Source organism: Phocoena sinus, chromosome 14, assembly GCF_008692025.1.
Source record: "Phocoena sinus isolate mPhoSin1 chromosome 14, mPhoSin1.pri, whole genome shotgun sequence".
Classification (NCBI taxonomy): domain Eukaryota; kingdom Metazoa; phylum Chordata; class Mammalia; order Artiodactyla; family Phocoenidae; genus Phocoena; species Phocoena sinus.
In genome coordinates this window covers 38,609,828-38,625,776 of record NC_045776.1, presented here as the reverse complement: position 1 = coordinate 38,625,776, position 15,949 = coordinate 38,609,828, and the positions used below count along the sequence as shown (strand labels likewise).

At 47.7% G+C, this 15,949-nt stretch overlaps 1 protein-coding gene across 3 annotated transcripts in view; it reads left to right on the top strand.

Moving 5' to 3' along the window:
* FHOD3 (formin homology 2 domain containing 3) overlaps nucleotides 1–15,949 on the top strand; it is a 497,328-nt gene that overhangs the window by 400,664 nt on the left and 80,715 nt on the right. For all 3 annotated transcript variants that reach the window (XM_032602812.1, XM_032602814.1, XM_032602813.1), the window contains one exon: nucleotides 14,692–14,988. In XM_032602812.1, coding sequence (XP_032458703.1) covers nucleotides 14,692–14,988 — 297 coding nt within the window. The remainder of the gene's footprint in view (nucleotides 1–14,691; nucleotides 14,989–15,949) is intronic.

Here is a 15,949-nt window from a genome sequence, read left to right as displayed (position 1 = left end):
TGTGGCCTTATTATGATTTTAGGCAGCCTGTCTGCTAATGGGTGGGGTTGTGTTCCCGTCTTGCTAGTTGTTTGGCATAGGGTGTCCAGCACTGTAGTTTGCTGGTCGTTGAGTGAAGCTGGGTGTTGGTGTTGAGATGGAGATCTCTGGGAGATTTTCGCTGTTTGATATTATGTGGAGCTGGGAGGTCTCTTGTGGACCAGTGTCCTGAAGTTGGCTCTCTCACCTCAGAGGCACAGCACCGACTCCTGGCTGCAGCACCAAGAGCCTTTCATCCACACGGCTCAGAATAAAAGGGAGAAAAAGTAGAAAGAAAGAAAGAGGATAAAATAAAATAAAATAAATTAAGATAAAATAAGGTTATTAAAATAAAATATAATTATTAAGAAAAAAAATTTTTTTAAGTAAAAACAAACAAAAAACGGACGGATAGAACCCTAGGACAAATGGTGAAAGCAAAACTATACAGACAAAATCTCACACAGAAGCATACACATACACACTCACAAAAAGAGGAAAAGGGGAAAAAATCATAAATCTTGCTCTCAAAGTCCACCTCCTCAATTTCAGATGATTCGTTGTCTATTCATGTATCCCACAGATGCAGGTACATCAAGTTGATTGCAGAGATTTAATCCGCTGCTTCTGAGGCTGCTGGGAGAGATTTCCCTTTCTCTTCTTTGTTCTCACAGCTCCCAGGGCTCAGCTTTGCATGTAGGTTGCCAGAGGGTGTCTGTTCTTCGCTCAGACAGGACGGGGTTAAAGGAGCAGCTGCTTCGGGGGCTCTGGCTCACTCAGGCCGGGGGGAGGGAGGGGCACGATGAGGGGTGAGCCTGCGGCGGCAGAGGCCAGCAGGACGTTGCACCAGCCTGAGGCGCGCCGTGCGTTCTCCCAGGGAAGTTGTCCCTGGATCCCGGGACCCTGGCAGTGGCGGGCTGCACAGGCTCCCTGGAAGGGAGGTGTGGATAGTGGCCTGTGGTCGCACACAGGCTTCTTGGTGGCCACAGCAGCAGCCTTAGCATCTCATGCCCGTCTCTGGGGTCCACGCTTTTAGCCGCGGCTTGCGCCCATCTCTGGAGCTCCTTTAAGCAGTGCCCTTAATCCCTTGTCCTTGTGCACCAGGAAACAAAGAGGGAAGAAAAAGTCTGTTGCCTCTTCAGCAGGTCTAGACTTTTCTCCGGACTCCCTCCCGGCTAGCCGTGGTGCACTAACCCCCTGCAGGCTGTGTTCATGCTGCCAACCCCAGTCATCTCCCCGCGCTCCGACTGAAGCCCGAGCCTCAGCTCCCAGCCCCGCCCGCCCCGGCGGGTGAGCAGACAAGCCCCTTGGGCTGGTGAGTGCCGGTCGGCACTGATCCTCTATGCGGGAATCTCTCCGCTTTGCGCTCTGCACCCCTGTTGCTGTGTTCTCCTCCACGGCTCCGAAGCTTACCCCCTCCGCCACCCGCAGTCTCCTCCCGCGAAGGGGCTTCCTAGTGTGTGGAAACCTTTCCTCCTTCACGGCTCCCTCCCACTGCTGCAGGTCCCGTCCCTATTCTTTTGTCTCTGTTTTTTCTGTTTTCTCTTGCCCTTCCCAGGTACATGGGGAGTTTCTTGCGTTTTGGGAGGTCTGAGGTCTTCTGCCAGCATTCAGTAGGTGTTCTGTAGGGTTGTTCCACGTGTAGATGTATTTCTGATGTATCTGTGGGGAGGAAGGTGATCGTGTCTTACTCTTCCGCCATCTTCCAAATCTCCCTTCTATCCTGCATTCTTGAGCCCACTTTCTGTGTATGTCCTTTCCTTCTCTTGTGTTTCCCACTTAGAGAAGTTCCTTTAGCATTTGTTGTGGAGCTGGTTTGGTGGTGCTGAATTCTCTTCACTTTTGCTTGTCTGTAAAGCTTTTGATTTCTCCGTCGAATGTGAATGAGATCCTTGCCGGATAGAGTAATCTTGGTTTTAGGTTCTTCCCTTTCATCACTTTAAGTATATCATGCCACTCCCTTCTGGCTTGTAGAGTTTCTGCTGAGAAATCAGCTGTTAACCTTATGGGAGTTCTCTTGTATGTTATTTGTCATTTTTCCCTTGCTGCTTTCAGTAAGTTTTCTTTGTCTTTAATTTTTGCCAATTTGATTACTATGTGTCTCAGTGTGTTTCTCCTTGGGTTTATCTTGTATGGGACTCGCTTTGCTTCCTGGACTTGGGTGGCTATTTCCTTTCTCCTGTTAGGGAAGTTTTCAACTATAATCTCTGTAAATATTTTCTCTGGTCCTTTCTCTCTCTCTTCTCCTTCTGGGACCCCTATAATGTGAATGCTGTTGCGTTTAATGTTGTCCCAGAGGTCTCTTAGGCTGTCTTTATTTCTTTTCATTCTTTTTTCTTTATTCTGTTCTGCAGCAGTGAATTCCACCATTCTGTCTTCCAGGTCACTTATCCTTTCTTCTGCCTCAGTTATTCTGCTATTGATTCCTTCTAGTGTAGTTTTCATTTCAGTTATTGTATTGTTCATCTCTGTTTGTTTGTTCTTTAATTCTTCTAGGTCTTTGTTAAACATTTTTTGCATCTTCTTGATCTTTGCCTCCATTCTTTTTCCGAGGTCCTGGATCATCTTCACTATCATTATTCTGAATTGTTTTTCTGGAAGGGTGCCTATCTCCACTTCATTTAGTTGTTTTTCTGGGGTTTTATCTTGTTCCTTCATCTGGTACATAGCCCTATGCCTTTTCATCTTGTCCGTCTTTCTGTGAATGTGGTTTTTGTTCCACAGGCTGCAGGACTGTAGTTCTTCTTATTGGGAAAGTTTTTAAAGAAGGATATTATATGATCAGCATGATAATTTCATAGATGGCAAGTAGGCATCAAAATCTGTGAAAGGTCCAAGACTTTACCCTACTTATAAGCTAGTAAATCAGCCCGCTTTTGTCTCATGGATGTTGGCAGAAGACACGAAACTCCTGGTTCAGAAACAAAGGACTTTATTACTCATAGCAATAGTAGTAGCCAAAATACCAGCATTTTGCCATTTCTCCAAGCCCCAGTTTCCACAAGGTGATGTGAATAAGCCCAAGTGATACCTGCACACACACTGAATGGAACCCTGAGTTTAAGGGCCTCAAATCTCATATTGGGCAGTAAGCGTGTCTTCCCTTTGTCCCAGAGGGAAACATGGTCTTGATCACAGTGTGCAATAAACCAGGCAGTAGCTAGCTCCAGAGGGAGACTCTTTCTCTGTCTTTCAAGGCTATTTGCTATGCACGCATCCTTAGATAGTCCAGAACAAAGGCTTTCAATGCATCAGCTTGTAAGACCCCAGAAACATGATAGACCCATGGAGAATTATTTCCAAGTTTTGGGTTATAATGGTTTTTAACCAACATTTACCATCAGATTTTCATCCTAAGATCTGTTTAATGTAAACAAAAAATTCAAGTTTTAAACAGCCATTACCTTGTTTGTTCTTATTTGACAAAAAGAAAGAGCATCAGGAGCTGTAAAGCCCAGTCCGGAGCAGGCACTGTCTGCATGTGGAGGTGGTACCGGGGAATCTGCAGGGACATCAGTGCCTTTCATCCCAGGTAAAAGCCTTGGGTAAATGCTTCCAGGTATAGTCAGAAGGCCCTCCACAGGTAGGGACAGTGAACATTCTTAAGTCAGTGTGGTACTTCACATTTCCAGAGTCAGTGACTGAGAGCTCGGAAATAGCAAAGAAGAATAACTCTCAGGTTTCTTCAAGCATCTTTATCTGTGCTCAACCTGTACTCCGCCATCTCCACCACTCCTCTTTTCCTCCCAGCACCTCTGCCTCCCCCACACCCCTGTCTTTCCCCCACCCCCTCCCATAAAGCATCTGTACAGAATGATACAACGCCGGCAGTGTGGCAAGATAATCAAACGTTGGTTTTCCAGTCCTTAAAAGTGTGCTTTTTCAAGAGAATTCCTGGGTTCAGTGAATCTTTAGAGCTTTCCAAAGCTGTAATGTCTTCTGAAGAAGCTGCCTCCACCAGGTACTTTAGGAAGTTCCAGTAGCTTTTTGTTGACTTTCTAGATCCAGCAGCTCTGTATCCTTGTGTATCTTCTAGATAATCTCTAGACTCGACATGTTATCGGGCTTTCATGTCTTCTACTTCTGTCATCATTGTTTTCTCATCATTTTGTCTCAACCTTTCTCAGCATTTTGTTTCAGCCTTCTTACTGACTCTTCTTCTAGCTGCCCCCGAAGTGTCAGATTTTTCCAATATTCCTTCCCCAGCAACCCCCTATCTTCATGCCACACCCTCTGGCTGTACCTCCACATCCCCATCTGTGAATTTTTAACTACCTACCAAGTGCTGAAAACCTCCAGGTCTGCATCTCCAGCCGTGGCCTTCTTGAGCTCAGGACACATGTATCCAGTCTCCTTAGGCATCGCCATCTGAATGCTCCTTAGACACTTCAGACTTACCAAGTGCCATTCGGGGGCTTTTCGATGGGAGATGTCACTCATCTCTCACCCATAAAACCCCTAACCTTCTCATACCTCCTAGTCCTTATCTGGTTAAGACCATCTCTCCTGGCCTAGTTATTTAAATTGGAAGCAGACATGTAACTTTGCCTCCCCCCTCAATGCTCACCCCTACATCAAGTCAATCATCAAATGTTTATGTGCTCCTTTCTCTCAAATCAGCCCCCTCCCATGCCTCTCCATTGTCAATGCCTTAGTCCCAATCTTAACCATATGTCATCTGGACCATTTCAGTAGCTTCTACTATATCTCACCTCTTCCATGTTCTTCTTACAGCCCAGCCAAAAAAAAGAATCATGTCTATATCTTGTTTTTAAAATCCTCTAGTGGCTCTCCATCATCTACAATGTGAAGGTAAGATCTTGCATGGCACTCAAGACTCTTGGTTATCCAGTCCTACAGCCAGTCTCTTACCACCATAACCACCTGTACATGTTACTGTCCATCAGGACCAAACCACCCTCAGTCATGGAAAAGTGCTCTATTCTCTCAGGCATGCTTCTGTACTTGAGTGCCTTCACCCATGGGGTGCCCACTGGACTTTTATCCATCTAGTTGAAGCATCTTCTCTAAAGCCTCTTTGAGCCCTCTCTTGTGTTTTCCTTACATCTTGTGCGTGCCTGGGATATAGGACTTATTTCACTGTATACACAGCAAGTGGTCCTCTCTCTTTTGTGTGCTTCTCAGAGGAGGGCTAGTGCCTGTACTCACCTTTGTTATCTTCCAGTGCTTGAAGCAGAATAAGCCTTTAGGAAATGTTTTATGAGCTAATAAATGAAAAAAAGTAAGCAAGTACATTAATCTACAGAGATAGCTGTTTCCCCTGTACGCAGAAATTTATTGCATGGACCATGCACATCTTTGACTATATAGGCCCCTCTGTAAAGACTGAAGAAGTGTTGGTGGCCTAATGTAGACAGAGAACTCGGGCAGAAAGTCAACATAATGTACGTAGACCATTTCTTTCTCAGGATCTAACTCTAAAAGAGGGAGAAAATTCAGAGGATGACTCGACAAATTGACAATTAAGATATTCCTTCAACTACCTTTAAAAATACTCATTTTAAGTGAACTTTTCTCCATTTCTTTGTGAATAAATTTGCTAACAAGTGCAAATAAACTGAATTGCTGGCTAAGTGGAAAGCCACATCCATTAGTGACTAGATGTAAGTGAGGAAGGGTCAGCTTTTAGGGATGAGAATTTAAAAGTGGGATTTCTAGTCATACCCCAATTGCAGGCCAGCTGGCTCTGCTTAGGCTTGGCCAGACTCTACTGGCAGGAAGAGCTAACATTTTCTTTAGATATTAATTGTTTTGATCTTATAATGTCTCTTGGATATTACCTAAGAGGCCACTTTAGCCTGAAAAATATTTTAGGGAAGATATTTTTTCACATCTGACTTCCTTGTGCCTAACACAAGGCCTGACGCCTGGGAGGTCTCAGTAAGTATTTATAGGATGAATGAGTGTTGATACTAATCACATTAGAACATCTCATCAAGAGTAGCTACATCCTGGTAAGCCTGAATTAGCAAAAACCCTCAAGTTTGATCACTTTTTTGCTAGCTGTTATTATTCAGGACCATCCATTTTAATGCTAGTGTATCTCTTCCACAATAGCAGTTTGGGTTTTGATGTCACTGCTGTTTCTGTCTGGGACTTGACAGGAGCTAGGGGTGCTGTTGAAATGCATTGCCGGTTTGGAATTAGACAGTGTCTTCATCCTTGAGGAAGGGCTTGTCTTTCTATTTGCTCTTGTAAGGAAATGGGCATGTCATTAACCCAGGAGCTTCTCCAGCCCTACTGGGAATGGAAGGATGAACGCATATTGGAGTCTATCCTTGTTTGACACTGAACCAAGACAAGGCCTATCTATCTGACTTTAGAAGAAGAATTTAAATAAGCTCAAAGGAAGTCTTTATAACTGTGGGTTGATGTTTGGGATGATATGGTTTGAGTTCAAGGTAACAGCAGAGCAGTAAATGATATGGTCATCTTAAATTGCTTTTCATTTTCTGTTTCTAGTGTGAAATAGAATCCATATATTAATCAATATTACAGTAATTGGACCTGAAACCGGCTGCTTCTTTTTTTGTCCTATATGATATTACAGTGGAGTTGTATCATATACATGTTTAACCAAGTGAATTTAATCAGGAGCATAATCTGAGGGGCAAAAGGGGGGAGTGAAAATTACAATTTAAATAGTGCTTGTAATCCTGCTTAACGTACAACTCAGGTGTGTGTCCCCAGGTGAACACAACATGAGGGCCGTGGATCTGGTTTTTTCTTGAGCCATTCCTGACTCTCATGTGCCTCTTGTCATTTGAACACCTTGCTGCACCCAGTGTGATTTAAGAGTTTAAGAACCTGTATTTGGAGATAACATGGCCCGTGACTATAAGCCCAGGACTTCTTACACCGTTGCACTGAAACTCAGTGAAAACCTGGATCGTCAGAACTCTGAGGGTGGGTGTGGGATCCTACAAGGTGGCACCTTCCAAAAGGACTTTTGAAGGTAATCTTGACCATATATGGTTTTCATCTTAAGAGGTGGCTTAGGCCCGAACCTGTTTGGAAGATCCAGCTCTAATTTTGAGGACAAAGCTGGGCTTAATTTTAAAGGCATACAAATTCATTAGACCCATGGATCAGTATTTTGCAGGTAGTGTCTTTTTAGAAAGCTGAAGTAGGCTGAACTTGTGCCCATCCTAATGAAACTATTCCTGTAGAGCAATGATTCTCAACCAGGAGTGATTTTTTTGCTCCCAGGGGACATTTGGTAGCATCTGAAGACATCTTTCGTTGTCACAACTGGGGAGGAAGTGGTCTTGGCCTCCAGTGCGTGGAAGCGGGGAATGCTGCTAAATACCCCATAATGCACAGGATAATAGGATACAGTGCCACCCACAACAAAGACTTATCTGACCCCAAATATCCAAAGTACTGAGTCTGAGAAATCCTGTTCTAGAGTGAATCTGAGTGAACAGCTTTGCAAGAATTGGCCCAACACCAAAAGCAAAATCTAAAGAATTTTCAAAGTTGTGAGCTTCATCTCATGGGACCTTTTTCGCATTTATATGATTAAACCACAAGTTTAAAGTCGATGGTGTTAGTTATTAGCTCTGAACGGGGGAGGTCCCTGGAATCTACACAGTTTGGAGCAACTATTATAGAACTGGCTGGCCCAGCCCTCAGTTTCATAAGACCTGCCAGAAAGCCAAGTCCTGGCAAAGTCATCGAGACACCATCACAGACTGAAATCAATTGAAGCCACCCAAAGACTTATTAAGTTCAGATCTTTCTACCAGCAATTTATCTCTTCAAAGAAAAATTGCATGACAGGAGATTCCAGTTGGACACTCCGGACTCAGCTGTCAGGGACATTGATGAAAGCAGAGCTGGAACATTTGTGCCCACTTTTTGTTTTGTGTTGTTTTGTTCTTCCAGGAATGATTATATACTTGTCCTTTGCGGCTTAAGTCACCCACCGCACAGTGTAACATCATGATTAACAGCCCAGTCCAAGTTCAAATCCCAGCTCTGCTCATCAGCAAGGTTCTGTTGGAAGTAGATGGCGCATGCTCAGAGGGTGCCCGCAGGCAGGCAGCGAAGGGACGGTTTGCAGAGGTGCGGAGAGGGTCGCGGGACCATCAGAGGGCAGGGAAGCACCCAGAGACTAGCAGCAGTGGGAAACTGCCAACACTGTTTCTGCCTCCAGGCCTGGAAAAACTTAGTGAACAGCTAGGACTTGGTAAGAGCTGTAGCCTTGGGAGAGAGCCCTGGGGACAGAAAAGCTGGCCTGACACCTTCTGCCAAAGTGACCCCCCATAAATACGCCAGCCTCTCCTTCCTCCTAGCTTTGCAGGTACCTCCCGGGGCCGACCCGTCTGAAAGTGAGAGGGAACGCAAACTCTGCAGAGACCAGCCTCCCAGGGCACAAAGGAGCACAAAGAATGGGTCTAGAAGAGCAGGCCTAGAGTATTCAGTATGCTGTGTAGCCCTGGACAAGTTACTTAACCTCTCTGAACATCATTTCTCACATGGGAACATTAATCTTCATATTGTTGGCATGAGAATAAAATAGGGTGACGTGTCTATAGTTCCTAGGACGGCACCAGTGTGTTGAAGGCACACTATAGACGGTAGCATTTATTCTTACTTCACTTAAGGCCAAACGGGGCCGGATGTCTAGTAAGATTTTGCGGTTCAGATGAGAAGTTGGTGCTGGGCTTTTAAAGGGACAAAGAGCTAGCTAGTCTGAGTCAATGTCTGCCCCGGCTGACTTGGAACAGGGAATGAGCTGAAATCCTCAAGGCCTGCTCTTTCCTCTCACCCCAGTGTTGTGATCTGCATGAGGGACGTCCCAGTCATCAGACGGGGCACGCTTTTTTATTCTCTCAACAAACACACTTAGGTTTTCCCTCTTTCACTGTGGTTCTCACGTTGATGGGCTCCTACCCTGGCTCCCCAGCCTCTCTCTCCTGTAATGTCTATTTCCTTTGGTTAAAGAATTCCCTTTAGTGGCCATGTTCAGGTTATGGGTCCTTCCCCACAGGCTGGCAGCAACCAGGTTCCTTGTTACTTCCTTCTGAATATACCGTGGGGACCTCTTCCTTCCTGTTATATCTTCCACATTCCATGAGTTATCCCTTACCATATCCTTTTATACAGTTTAATTTTCTTTTGTTGGTTTTTTTTTTTTTTCTCCTCCCTTATACTCCCCCACCTCCAACCTTAAAATTTAGTTTAAAGTTCTCTGAATCAGGTCAGTGCAGGTTCCGGCCAAATACATTTTTCTGGCCTTTGCTAAGTATGTTCTCTCAATGCCAAGATCCCGTCAGTCTGCTCTCTCAGGCTGTGGCCCAGCAAGACAGATCCCAGTTTTGGACGCCTTCTATGTTGCCAGGCATTTCTTGCCATGTCCTCATTTCACTTCCAAGCTTGCACCCACCATGGGGAGAAGGGCTGTTGGGCACCTGGGCCTGGGCCTTCACTGTTCCCTCCCAGCCTCAGCTTTCTGAGGGCGGTAAGAGACCCCTCCCCACAGAGGGGTCTGAGGGTTTAGTAGAGAGTTGGTGCGCAGGGCTCAGGAACAGCGCCCCAAAGGGGGCCACAGGCCTGCAGCACCCCTGCTCTCCTCGAATGCAAACACACTGCTTCCTCCAGGGGATCCTGGGATGGAAAACTTCTTCCCACTGTCCAGAATCTCTGTCACTTGCCCATGTGTTCTTCCACTGATGCCATTTATTCATTTTCTTCTTCTCTTGAGCCCCCCTGACTGGCCCCCCTCTTCCTCCTCAGTCTCTTTGCGGGGTTTGCTTCCCGAATGTTCACCCAACACTGACTAAGAGCCTCCTCTGAAGCTACAGGCCCACCTCAGCTGTCCCAGCCAGAAGTGTGGTTTGCCTGTGATTTGGGTGTAGTCAGGGGTCCTCTCAGACAAAGTGAAATGTGGCCTGTCTCTCCGTGAAGCAGCCATCACTGCCCTCCGTGTAAAGCCCCAGGTCCTTAACTCACCTTATGAGGCCCATTGCCCCAGCCACTGCCGCCGGACAGCTTTCATTCCTCCTGCCCACCCTGTGCTCCCGGCTGCACGTGCTCTTTCCTTCTGCCCAGAACATTTGTGTCCAGTTTTCCCTCTTAAACTCCTTTTCATCCTTGGAGACTCTGCTTAAATGTCCTTTTGGCACAGAGACTCATGACCTGTCCTAGGCTTTGCAAAAACCCTTGCCAGACCTTCCCAGGGCAACATGAATTTACTCTTAGAATATCCATCATGTTTATAAATGTTTTTTATTGTGTCTGGTGGGAGCTGAGGGGCTGGGATTTCCCTGTGTCCGTTGGTGTTAGGGTTTGCCCACCTTTGCCGTGCTGAGGCCACGGGTAACATGTCGGATCTCTTAGCATCCCTGTAACCTCCATAGCAACAAGAGCTGGGTCTGTCTTGTGTGTCCATGTGCCTCTCACCACTGGTACTCTTGTTGGGTATCAGTGAGAAGTTGTGAGCAATTTTCATCCCTTGGTATTGGCAAATATCTTAGCTCCCTCGAGGACTTTTCCTGCAGACTTTCACGGTCCCTCCTATTTCCAGGGGACTCGGCAAGGGTAGATGATACTTTTTCAAACCAGGCCTGCTGAGAGGGCAGCTGGTGTGGCTTAGGGCAATGACTCAGAAGGAATGGTTGTGAGTATGTGGAGGGGACTGCTGGTGACCGAGGTCCTGATGAAAGAGAATAGGAAGCCGGGCAGAAATGTTCGTGAATTCAATGTGTAGTCTCACAGTGTTTCCTAAGTGTCCATGAGAACTTTGTGAGAAGATGCTGGCCCCAAGACCACACTGGGGGCCCTTGGACGTGAGAGGAAGGCAGAGTCTTGGTCCCCAGAGAACTTGTGCCTTGTCATTCCTGTGTTTGATTAATACAGCTCGAGGAGGGCTCAGCTATGGGTCCTTTCCAGGGACTCCCTGCTACTTGGTACCCAGGGCCCTCACTTGGGTGCCTGGCTGCATACCACCGTGACCCCCATTGATAGGATTCTATGTCCCGTGTCACTAGCCAAGTGGTGAGCCCTCTGAAAGCAGGGGTGTGTGTTGTGCCCTTGACACATGTGCTGCCTGGTGTATTGAGTGCAGAGGGTGTCAGGAATGTGCAGCCACGCGTGTTTGCTCTCTCTCATCTCCATTCTCCATCTTTGGTGGCTTGGCTTGACTTGAATGTGTGTGAATTTTATTTAATTTGTTCATCTTTAGAACAGCTTCACACACCGCAGATTTGCAGTGAGGCCTTGTGGACACTGAGCCTGCATTCTGGTCAAGAGGTAGTTTTGGAGATGATTTCCTCCGCAGCAGTGATGAAAGAGAGAAACTACCCCAGCGGCTCTAGAGCACATTTACATGTCTGACTCCAGGAAGTAAGGCTGGAACGTAGGGGGATGAAATTACACTAGTTATTCCCAAGAATGTGTGGCTTTCTAGAGCTTGCATGTCCATTGCCTCACTTGTTCCTGCAACTGCTGGCTGATCAGGGGCCAGAGTCACTGCTGAAGTGGAAGGAAACATGCATGTAGGCTGGAGTCAAAACAGCCATCAAATCGTGGATCCTTCCTGCTTTGTCTGCCAGTCTCCTGGGGATGATGAGTAGACTCAGGCTGATGGCAACCAACTGCACCCATCTCCCCATCAGTGATAAAGCCCCACAGAGGCACCCTTGCCAGTTTTGCCATATGCTCACCAATTAAAACTTAAATGCACGCCACATGCTAGGCTGTTGGAAACACATTCTCGTTTTGATGTGGCTATTCTGAAGTAAATGTGCGCAAGAACATATGCTTTCTGTCAACCAAACGATGACACTGCTGTTGCTAAAACTATGCTTTTGCCGTGCTAGTAAAACGATGGGGTTCTGTTTCTCTTTGCTAAATGCTCTATTATCAAATGAAAAAGAAATACCATAAAAAGTCCTTCAGCACCAAAGGGAATTTTTCTCAAAGGTGTTTTCACTCTTTCCCTGTACCCAGCCTGGTTTTTGCTTTTAAGGAAGAATGCCTGGGACTCCCCTGGTGGCGCAGTGGTTAAGAATCTGCCTGCCAATGCAGGGGACACGGGTTTGAGCCCTGGTCCGGGAAGATCCCTCATGCCGCGGAGCAACTAAGCCCATGTGCCACGACTACTGAGCCCGTGTGCCACAACTACTGAAGGCCACACGCCTAGAGCCTGAGCTCCACAACAAGAGAAGCCACCGCATTGAGAAGCCCGCGCACCACGACGAAGAGTAGCCCCTGCTCACCGCAACTAGAGGAAGCCCATGTGCAGCAACGAAGACCCAACGCAGCCTAAATAAATAAATGAAGGAAGGAAAGAAGGAAGGAAGGATGAATGCCTGACACACCCATCTTGAGCACACGGGTTCACAGTCGTGTGCCCTTCGATTTCCTCCTGCTACTGCCAGCCAGTGCATCTCAGCCTGGAAACTTTGCTCTCTTACCACCAGTTCCAAAACCATCCCTCTTGGGGACACCCAGCAGACAGCAGAGGGCCTTTGCCACCCCATCCTCATTTCCCCCATTCTCCCCAGGAAGCAGGTGCATGTACTAGGCTGGAGTCCCCAGCAGAAGACGTACAATGTGTCATCAAGCCCGAGTGGGCAGAAGTCCCTCTGTCCTCTACACCCAGTTCCTACCTGAAGGGCACTGGTGCAGTTCCCACGGAGGAGGATTTCTTCCGTGTGGAGGTTGGAAGTTACCCAGGATATAAGGAGAGGCTGGCATTTCATTCTCTACACTGCCTCCCTCTCTCCCCCCACAATTCCATACTCATTCTCTGAGGAAGGCAGCCTGAGAGCAGGTGAGGGGCGGGGGTTCTGGACCCAGTGAGTCCTGGCAGAATGACTTCTTGCTGGGACGCTGAGGGCAGGTGGGCCCCCTGCCCAGTGAGGCCTGAGCTTTGCTCTCCCACAGTAATGCCACTGCCTGGCCTGCTGGGAGACCTGCTTTGGGCACCCCATTGCCAGCCATCCCTGCTCACCTGAGCTGGCAGGATATCTCCACAAAGAGAGAGCCCTCTGATCCGCCTGTTCTTATAGGGTCAGGGCAGGCCCCTTACATGCACCAATCCTCCCTGAATCTCTATTGCTTCCAGCAGTATGTACGTAGGGCTGGAGCACATGCTCTTGGTGGCACTGCCAGGATTCCAGCAATGTGGCTCTGCCAAGCCATGAAGGTCAGACCCTCAGGAGTGACTCATCCTCCTCTGGCCTTCACAGATGACTTTTTTTTTTTTTAATTCCCAATCATTTTGCTACCCATTCACAGCTCACACCTGAGAGGGTTGCTCAGCAAAAACATGCATACGGCAGACTGTGCCATTTCCCTGCTTCCTAGGGGACACCCACGGAGACTGAGCAGCAAATCTCCAGCCTCGACAGGTTTACAAAGAGTTCTGTGCCCGTGAGTGCTGCTTCTAAGTAACTTTCAAGTGTATGGAATAACTTCACATTATGAGCAAACGTAATTCAAGCGAAGGGTGATGGACCTCACTGGTTTAGCCACTGATAGGATATCAGGCTGCTCTTTGCTTATCAGCTTGATTCACCATGGACTTTTCTCCTCTTTCCCTGAAGAGGCAGAAGGATCATGTATTAGTTTGCTATTGCTGTGTAACAAGTTACCACAAACATAGCTGTTCAAAACAGCACCCATTTATATTATCTCACAGTTTCCATAGGTCAGAAGCCCAGCATGGCTAACTGGGTTCTCAGCTGGGGGTATCACAAGGCCACAGTCAAGGTTGTGGCTGGCTGGGCTCTTATCGGGAGGCCCTGGCAAGAGTCCACCTCCAGGTTCATTCGGGTTGTTGGCAGAATTCAGCTTCTTGTGCTTGCAGGACCGAGGTCCCTGCTCCTCGCTGGCTGTCGGCCAGGAGTCATTCTCAGCTTCTAGAGGCCACCACATTCCTCATCACATGGCCCCTTCCATCTTTAAAACCAGCACTGATGTGTCAAATACTTTTTTTTAAAATAAATTTATTTATTTTAGTTATTTTGGGCCGCGTTGGGTCTTCGTTGCTGCGCGTGGGCTTTCTCTAGTTGCGGCAGGTTGGGGGCTACTCTTTGTCGCAATGAGCATGCTTCTCATTGCGGTGGCTTCTCTTGTTGCGGAGCGCGGGCTCTAGGTACACGGGCTTTAGTAGTTGTGGCGCACGGGCTCAGTAGTTGTGGCTCGTGGGCTCTAGAGCGCAGGCTCAGTAGTTGTGGCGCACGGGCTTAGTTGCTCCGCGGCATGTGGCATCTTCCCAGACCAGGGATCGAACCCGTGTCGCCTGCATTGGCAGGCAGATTCTTAACCACTACGCCACCAGGGAAGTACTTCATCAAATATTTCTTGTGCTTCTAATCTCTGACATTCTTTTCTGATGCTAACCAGAAAACACTCTGTTTTTAAAAGGCTCACCAGGTTAGATCAGGCCTACCTGGATAATCCCCGTATCTTAAGGTCAAGAGACTTGAGAGGTGAACACCAGCTTCACGGCCGCTTCCCTGCAGTGCCTCAGTCTGTGTTTGACTGAATAACCAGGGGACGGGAATCTCAGGGGCCAGTTTAGAATTCTGCCTGCCTCAGACAGCACGGAGAAATCAGCCTCATGTTCAATCTCACCCTCGCTCGACGCTTCCAAGAAATTCCTGTCCTGCTCATAATCTCCACTGTTATCTCCCCCAGCGAGCACCGGGGATCCTGAGCCTGAACCAGAGGCAGAAGCGGAGGCAGAGGCAGAGGCGGGACGGGTGGCCGATGAGGCCAGCCAGGAACTAGCCCCTGCCCACGCGGGAGCAGAGAGCGAGGTGGAGCGGGCCCTGGAGCCAGAGGCTGAAGAGCGAGCCTCCCTGAGCGAGAAGGAGCAGCAGAATGAGGCAGTGAACGAGCGGGACAACTGCTCGGCCTCCAGCGTCTCGTCCTCCAGCAGCACGTTGGAGAGGGAGGACAAGGAGGACAAGCTCTCTCGGGACAGGGGGACCGGTAAGGAGGCCCCCTTTCCCCGTGAACACATCCCAGGGAGCCCCGGGGCAGGGGACCTGGTTTGCTGGCCTCTGAGCTGACCGGCTGGCCCAGCTCACTCCCCAGACTGTCCCCCAGTGTCTGGAGGGGGGTGTGGCCCCACTCAGCCAGCCAGCAGCTTCCTGCCCTGCAGAAGGGCCCCGACCCTCTGCCACAAGGCTGCACCGTCACTTCTACAGCTGGGAAAAGGGCCTGATAATGAGGGCAACAGGGGACTTTTCCTGAGGAACAAACCCCAGAAGAGAACTTCCTCATTTCCTTCTAACTGTTTAATTGTGAGTAGTAAGTGTGGCTTTTTTCTGATTTAAATTTAGAGACATGTCATGTTGTTGTCTACTCCCTTGAAAGAGTGTTTGCAAGGAAGTGTGTTAAGCCACTATGACTGAACATTGCAGACCAGAGCAGATTTGGTGAAATGAATCATATGAGTACTTTGAAAACCTGCCAGTTCACAGCATGCAGAGATCAATTTGATGTGCTCAGCTGGAATGTATGTCATTTAGGTAATTTTCCACAATATGCTCAGGACCACTCTTTTCTTCGATACTAAGTACGTGCTTTTTCTTATGGAATCATACCTTTTTGGTGTTATCCCCAATATTCATTCAGTTTCTCCTGTTTAATGGTGACTTTATGTTTAGGGATCAAATGGAATGTTAGTCCTCACTAGGGACTTGGGGAGGGTGCCACACAGGGTTCTAGAAATTGTAAACAATTCAAATAATCATTTGAATTATGATTCATATGTGACACCATGGAGTTGGTTTTCCTACCCATGACCTGTACACTGTCAGGGTGGCAGGAAGCCACCTCTTTCAACTGACTCTCCTCACCAGTGAAGGCATGTCTTATGGGCCAGGCTTCATTAAGGCTACACAGTGACACAGACTCAAGGAGCTTACATCTTAGGCCCAAACGGCAG